The sequence below is a fragment of the Entelurus aequoreus genome, linkage group LG12 (assembly GCF_033978785.1).
Source record: "Entelurus aequoreus isolate RoL-2023_Sb linkage group LG12, RoL_Eaeq_v1.1, whole genome shotgun sequence".
NCBI lineage: Eukaryota > Metazoa > Chordata > Actinopteri > Syngnathiformes > Syngnathidae > Entelurus > Entelurus aequoreus.
In genome coordinates this window covers 50,997,607-51,005,741 of record NC_084742.1, presented here as the reverse complement: position 1 = coordinate 51,005,741, position 8,135 = coordinate 50,997,607, and the positions used below count along the sequence as shown (strand labels likewise).

At 41.1% G+C, this 8,135-nt stretch overlaps 1 protein-coding gene across 1 annotated transcript in view; it reads right to left on the bottom strand.

Moving 5' to 3' along the window:
* Window positions 1-219: 219 nt before the first annotated feature.
* Window positions 220-8,135, bottom strand: part of mpdu1b (mannose-P-dolichol utilization defect 1b) — a 36,775-nt gene continuing 28,859 nt past the window's right edge. Inside the window, exon 7 of the mRNA XM_062066195.1 lies at window positions 220-711. Coding sequence (XP_061922179.1) covers window positions 574-711 — 138 coding nt within the window. The 3' untranslated portion in view covers window positions 220-573. The remainder of the gene's footprint in view (window positions 712-8,135) is intronic.

The window sequence follows — 8,135 nt, the reverse complement described above, 5'->3', positions numbered from 1 at the left end:
AAATGGATGGATTATAATTTCCAAAAATACAATAGCCCTTTGTATTGCAACATAATCAGTGGTTCAAGAGAAAGTTGCAAGGTTACAAAATATGCTGTAAAATACGACATTTTCCTCCTAATATCACGAGAAGTTGTAGATAGAATCTATAAAAGTTAAATCTTCTTTATAAAAATACTACCAGAAATTTCTCGAGACACCCCCAAAACAAGACCATCATTTCAATTTGTTTTTTTATTAGGAACTACCGGTACGCCTTGTACAATTCAATTATTACATTTGCAAACTAAAATCTTTTTACACTTACAACCATTTAAAAAAAGGCATGTATATTAAAATTTGATGACGCTGTGGGGACAGTTTGATGATATACTTCAATTATTTTAGCTTATTCTAGATGTCTCATACAAAGCAACTTAAAAATGGGTGTAAACGTGTATTTATTAGACGCACCACTGCTATTCTTAACCGAATAAAATAAACCCAGGAATGTATATTTGCTTTTTAATTGCACAATCAGCATGATGGCCCAGTATCAAGTGTGTAAATCCGTTATGGTTATTGCAGGTTTTATTACTCTCTCTTCTTCCTCTTCTTTTTCTTCTTGCGCTCCGAGGAGCTGTTCCAGTAGTACGCCACCTGCAGGGCGATGAGGCCGTTGCAGCACGAGGAGATCACATAGGTCAGCGCCATGAGCTTGTCGCCCGTTTCCTACGACATAGCATATATAGTCTCATTTACTTTTTTTGGATACATTCCATCAAAAAAGGCTGTGTTAGTACGGAAAAAAATGTAGTATAACATTAAAACTAGCAGCTTTAAAATCCTCTTCAGGCCCAAGCTGTTAGTTTACATGCTTTTTTTATTTCTCTTTGCTATTTGGGCTTATTGGACCCTAATTAGAATAAAAACTAAGAATCATCTTTTGATATGATGTACTTAGTTCATAAGTAACAAACGTGTACTTCATGTTTTGTGAAATGCTAATTCTTATTTTTACACTTTTTTTTTCCAAATTCCATTGTATGTTATACTCTTCTGACACCACCAGATGGCAGTATAAGTGTCCACATAAGCGGCCATAAGACCCAAATTCAGTAGTGTACACAATTTTGGAAATAAGAGCCAAAAGGTGCTGTCCACGCATGTGGCCACTAAGGCCTTTATAAATATATATATTTTTTGTATCTAATCTGATAAAAAAATAAATTCTGAATAGAGAAAAAATTAGCAACGTTTGGGCAGCACGGTGGCAGAGGGGTTTGTGCGTCTGCCTCACAATACGAAGGTCCTGAGTAGTCGTGAGTTCAATCCCAGCCTCGGGATCTTTCTGTGTGGAGTTTGCATGTCCTCCCCGTGACGGCGTGGGTTCCCTCCGGGTACTCCGGCTTCCTCCCACCTCCAAAGACATGCACCTGGGGATAGGTTGATTGGCAACACTAAATTGGCCCTAGTGTGTGAATGTGAGTGGGAATGTTGTCTGTCTATCTATGTTGGCCCTGCGATGAGGTGGCGACTTGTCCAGGGTGTACCCCGCCTTCCGCCCGATTGTAGCTGAGATAGGCTCCAGCGCCCCCCGCGACCCCGAAGGGAATAAGCGGTAGAAAATGGATGGATGTACAAGATAAAAAGTAAGTTGAGAAAAAAATTGTAAATCACTACTTTATTCTAATAATTGCATTTTTTTCCCCTTCAGATAAATAAGATAAATATTTTTCCTGCACAGTGGGAGAGTAAAGTCATACATTTTTCATCAAAAAGAGCAAAGTTGAAGGTTACCAAAAAAGTCGTACAGTACAATTTTGTTCTGGTATTACGTTTGTTGCATTTGGACAAACTTGGTCAGAGTCTTCACTAACGCCATGCAAACAAAGCTCCATAGGTTCCTGCACTGTATCTTAGTAATAATAATACATTTGATTCATGAAGCGCTTTTCAAGGCACTTAAAGGCCTACTGAAATGAAATTTTCTTATTTAAACGGGGATAGCAGATCCATTCTATGTGTCATACTTGATCATTTCGCGATATTGCCATATTTTTGCTGAAAGGATTTAGTAGAGAACATCGACGATAAAGTTCGCAACTTTTGGTCGCTGATAAAAAAAGCCTTGCCTGTACCGGAAGTAGCGTGACGTCACAGGTTGAAGGGCTCCTCACATTTCCCCATTGTTTACACCAGCAGCGAGAGCGATTCAGACCGAGAAAGTGACGATTACCCCATTAATTTGAGCGAGGATGAAAGATTTGTGGATGAGGAACGTGAGAGTGAAGGACTAGAGTGCAGTGCAGGACGTATCTTTTTTCGCTCTGACCGTAATTTAGGTACAAGGGCTCATTGGATTCCACACTTTCTCCTTTTTCTATTGTGGATCACGGATTTGTATTTTAAACCACCTCGGATACTATATCCTCTTGAAAATGAGAGTCGAGAACGTGAAATGGACATTCACAGTGACTTTTATCTCCACGACAATACATCGGTGAAGCACTTTAGCTACGGAGCTAACGTGATAGCATCGTGCTTAAATGCAGATAGAAACAAAAGAAATAAGCCCCTGACTGGAAGGATAGACAGAAGATCAACAATACTACCAAACTCTGGACCTGTAACCACACGGTTAATGCTGTACCGCCTGGCGAAGCCCAGCAATACTGTTGCTAACGACGCCATTGAAGCTAACTTAGCTACGGGACCTCGACAGAGCTATGCTAAAAACATTAGCTCTCCACCTACGCCAGGGGGGTGGGGGGGTGGTGTATTTTGTAGCGTCCCGGAAGTGCTGCAAAGAGTTCTGGGTATTTGTTCTGTGGTGTTTATGTTGTGTTACGGTGCGGATGTTCTCCCAAAATGTGTTTGTCATTCTTGTTTGGTGTGGATTCACAGTGTAGCGTATATTTCTAACAATGTTAAAGTTGCTTATACGGCCACTCTCAGTGTAAACTGTATCGCTGTTGATCAAGTATGCGTTACATTCGCGTATGTGTGCGTCCAGAAGCCGCTCATATCTTGTGACTGGGCCGGCACGTTGTTAGAAGGGATGAAAAGCGGACGTGATGACAGCTCGTAGAGGACGTTAAAAGCAGTGCCTGTAAGGCACGCCCCCAAGACTGTGGACTATGAGATATAATGACTGATGAACACCTTGGTTGGATAATGAAGGTTGCCTCAGCTCAAAGCCTGAGCCCCGACATTAATGAACTAGCATCCAAGAAAAGATGGCAGGTATCTGGCTTGGGCACATCAGATTAGATCAGTGTGTTGCAAACTGAGCAGTTTAAAGTCCAGAATGGTTGGTTTATTCATTATTTTATTTTCAAATTTATTAGCCTGTGGAAAAAGTTAATGTTGATATTTACCTCAGAAGGCTGCAAATAGAAAAGAGGCATTCAATTTTTTATTATTGTTATTATTTGAAACTCGATTTTGCATGTCACTATAAAGTTATATAAGCCTTGCTTGTTCAATATTTAATGCAAAACTTGTTTGGGTCCCTATCAAAAAGGTTAATTTGTTCAACCTTGGCCCGCGGCTTTGTTCGGTTTAAAATTTTGGCTCACTCCGTATTTGAGTTTGACACCCCTGGGTTAAACTAAAGACGAGTACATTCAGATTTAAATGGTGCAAGTTGTATATGAGTTTGTTTACTACATTATTAATTAATAACTGTACCTTGTTTGCAATATTATTGCAAAGATTTAACATGTGCACTTCATTCTTACTATACTCACTGTCACTAAGTTTTGATCAAATTAACGATTTACAGTTAAGTAAAACATTTAAAAAACTTTCCTATATGACATTCTGACTGATATTAATTGTTGTCACTAACTTTTGTGTGGTGTTGTTTTCAAATTTATGATTATCCAAGCTGTTTATCAGATCCTAAAGGCCTACTGAAACCCACTACTACCGACTACGCAGTCTGATAGTTTATATATCAATGATGAAATCTTAACATTGAAACACATGCCAATACGGCCGGGTTAACTTATAAAGTGCAATTTTAAAATTCCCGCCACACTTCCGGTTGAAAAACTTCTTTGGATATGATTCATGCGCATGACGTCACAAAATCAACGGAAGTGGTTGTACCCCATCTGACCAGATATAAAAACCTCTTGTTTTCTTCGACAAAATTCCACAGTATTCTGGACATCTGTGTTGCTGAATCTTTTGCAATTTGTTTAATGAACAATGGAGGCTGCAAAGAAGAATGTTGTAGGTGGGATCGATCGGTGTATTAGCGGCTAAGTACAATACTTACAGCAACACAACAAGGACTACTTACTACGCCTAGCCCAGGGGTCGGCAACCTTTACCACTCAAAGAGCCATTTTGGCAAGTTTCACAAATTAAAGAAAGTAATGGGAGCCACAAAAAAAAATTTAAAATGAAAAACACCGCATACAAAGCTTAAATGCTTTGTGCTATGTTAACCAGGGGTCTCCGACACAAGCACCGGCACGCACTTTAATGTGGAAATTTGATGTTAGTGCAGCCCGCGAGTTTTGAATGGCGCTTGATAGCGTCATACTTTCCAACCCTTTCATTTTTCCCGGGAGACTCCCGAATATCAGAGCGTGATGACACTGCATTTGGCGCCCTCTACAGTCTGCCCTAACAGTGTACCTGTTCGACCACACGTACAATGCAATTTCAGCTTGCTCACGTAAGTGACAGCAAGGCGTACTAACTCAGCAGCCACACATCTTACACTGACGGTACCAATACCCAGAATCCCATGCAGCCCTAACTCTTCCGCTCAACCAACGCACGGAGAGGGGGTGGGGGGTTGATGTGTGGGGGGATTTGGTGGTAGCGGGGGTGTATAATGTAGACCGGAAGAGTTAGGGCTGCATGGGATTCTGGGTAATGGTTATGTTGTGTTTATGTTGTGTTACGGTGGGATGTTCTCCAGAAATGTGTTTTTCATTCTTTTTTGGTGTGGGTTCACAGTGTGGCGCATATTTGTAACGTAACAATGTTAAAGTTGTTTGATACGGCTACCGTCAGTGTAAGCTGTGTGGCTGATGATTAAGTATGCTTTGCTGTCTCCTGTGTGTGCAAGTAATAACAACATGCAACATGTGGCTGGACTGGCACGCTGTATGTAAATGCTATAGAGGACAATTACTGCAGTGCAATTAGGGCACGCCCTTTATTTAGTAATTAGAGTGTAAATAGGATTATTTTTTCCCTGGGAGTAACCTATGAGAGACACTGAGATCCATAAGTCTCCTGGGAAAATCGGGGGGGTCGGCATGTATGTAGCTGAGCCGCATCAGAGTGGTCAAAGAGCCGCATGCGGCTCCGGAGCCGCGGGTTGCCGACCCCTGGCCTAGCCGATGCTTGCCGCCAAACCCACGGATGAAGTCCTTCGTCGCGCCGTCGATTGCTGGAACGCAGGTGAGCACGGCTGTTGATGGGAAGATGAGGGCTGGCTGGCGTAGGTGGAGCGCTAATGTTTTTATCATAGTTCTGTGAGGTCCGGTTGCTAAGTTGCTAAATTAGCCTTAGCGTCGTTAGCAACAGCATTGTTAAGCCTTACCAGGCTGAGAATTTTTAACCGTGTAGTTACATGTACATGGTTTAATAGTATTGTTGATCTTCTGTCTATCTTTCCAGTCAGGGGTTTATTTTTTTTGTTTCTATCTTCATTTGAGAACGATGCTATCACGTTAGCTCAGTAGCTAAGTGTGTCACCGATGTATTGTCGTGGAGATAAAAGTCACTTTAAATGTCCATTTCGCGTGCTCGACTCTCATTTTCAAGAGGATATAGTATCCGAGGTGGTTTAAAATACAAATCCGTGATCCACAATAGAAAAAGGAGAGAGTGTGGAATCCAATGAGCCAGCTTGTACCTAAGTTACGGTCAGAGCGAAAAAAGATACGTCCATCACTGCCTCTCTAGTCATTCACTGTAACGTTCCTCATCTACGAATCTTTCATCCTCGCTGAAATTAATGGGGTAATCGTCGCTTTCTCGGTCCGAATCTCTCGCTCCATTGTAAACAACGGGGAATTGTGAGGAATACTACCTCCTTTGACGTCACGCTACTTCCGGAACAGGCAAGGCTTTTTTTATCAGCGAGCAAAAGTTGCGAACTTTATCGTCGATTTTCTCTACTAAATCCTTTCAGCAAAAATATGGCAATATCGCAAAATGATCAAGTATGACACATAGAATGGATCTGCTATTCCCGTTTAAATAAAAAAAAATCATTTCAGTAGGCCTTAAGGCTCGGCAATATGGCAAAAAAAATCACTCATAATTATTTTTTTCGTATCATCCAATCTTGATAAAGATCACAAAACATTTTAAATGTTTTAACCTGCCATGTTTAAAGGCCTACTGAAACCCACTACTACCGACCACGCAGTGTGATAGTTTATACATCAATGATGAAATCTTAACATTGCAACACATGCCAATACGGCCGGGTTAACTTATAAAGTGACATTTAAAATTTCCCGGGAAATATCCGGCTGAAACGTCGCGGTATGATGACGCATGCGCGTGACGAAGTCAGAGTAATGGAAGTTATGGTACCCCGTAGAATCCTATACAAAAAGCTCTGTTTTCATTTCATAATTCCACAGTATTCTGGACATCTTTTGCAATTTGTTTAATGAACAATGAAGGCTGCAAAGAAGACAGTTGTAGGTGGGATCGATGTATTAGCAGCGGACTACAGCAACACAACCAGGAGGACTTTGTTGGAGCGCTAGCCGCGCTAGCCGTGCTAGCCGCCGACCTCACCTTGACTTCCTACGTCTCCGGGCCGCCAAACGCATCGGGTGAAGTCCTTCGTCCTTCTGCCGATCGCTGGAACGCAGGTGAGCACGGGTGTTGATGAGCAGATGAGGGCTGGCTGGCGTAGGTGGAAGGCTAATGTTTTTAGCATAGCTCTGTGCGGTCCGGTTGCTAAGTTAGCTTCAATGGCGTCGTTAGCACAGCATTGTTAACCTTCGCCAGCCTGGAAAGCATTAACCGTGTATTTACATGTCCACGGTTTGATAGTATTGTTGATTTTCTATCTATCCTTCCAGTCAGGGGTTTATTTTTTTTGTTTGTATATGCAGTTAAAGCACGATGCTATCACGTTAGCTCATAGCTAAAGCATTTCGCCGATGTATTGTCGTGGAGATAAAAGGCACTGAATGTCCATTTCGCGTTCTCGACTCTCATTTTCAAGAGGATATAGTATCAGAGGTGGTTTAAAATACAAATCCGTGATCCACAATAGAAAAAGGAGAGTGTGGAATCCAATGAGCCAGCTTGTACCTAAGTTACGGTCAGAGCGAAAAAAGATACGTCCATCACTGCCTCTCAAGTCCTTCACTGTAACGTTCCTCATCTACGAATCTTTCATCCTCGCTCAAATAATTGGGGTAATCATCACTTTCTCGGTCCGAATCTCTCTCGCTCCATTGTAAACAATGGGGAATTGTGAGGAATACTAGCTCCTGTGACGTCACGCTACTTCCGGTACAGGCAAGGCTTTTTTTTATCAGCGAGCAAAAGTTGCGAACTTTATCGTCGATTTTCTCTACTAAATCCTTTCAGCAAAAATATGGCAATATCGCGAAATGATCAAGTATGACACATAGAATGGATCTGCTATTCCCGTTTAAATAAAAAAAAATCATTTCAGTAGGCCTTTAAAGCACTGTACTAAAAAAATAACTAGGGATTAGTTTAACATTTTATTAACATTCTGAGTAAATAAAAATGAAATTAAATTGGAAAAAGCACAATAACATATCGTACCAACACATTTAAGCTTATAATGTTGATAAATTAACCTTCCAGAAAACTATCAAATATATTCTGATCGCTTCAACTGAGACACCTGGAAACATCCATTGCGATGAGGATAAAACGACCTGAAAACCACTCTGAATTACCAAACAGAAATCAAAATGCCTCATTTACTACCTGTTTTTGCATGCGTAAGTGGAACGGCTAAAGAAGGGTGCGACGACGGCATAATACACATGGCGATTGCACACGATCTGCTACGTTTGGACATCCTTGGTTGTTAAATGTTTACAATTACCATTTGGCTGTGATCACAGAACTATGTGACTGTTTAACAAAACATACCTCTATATAGCAGCTATCAATTG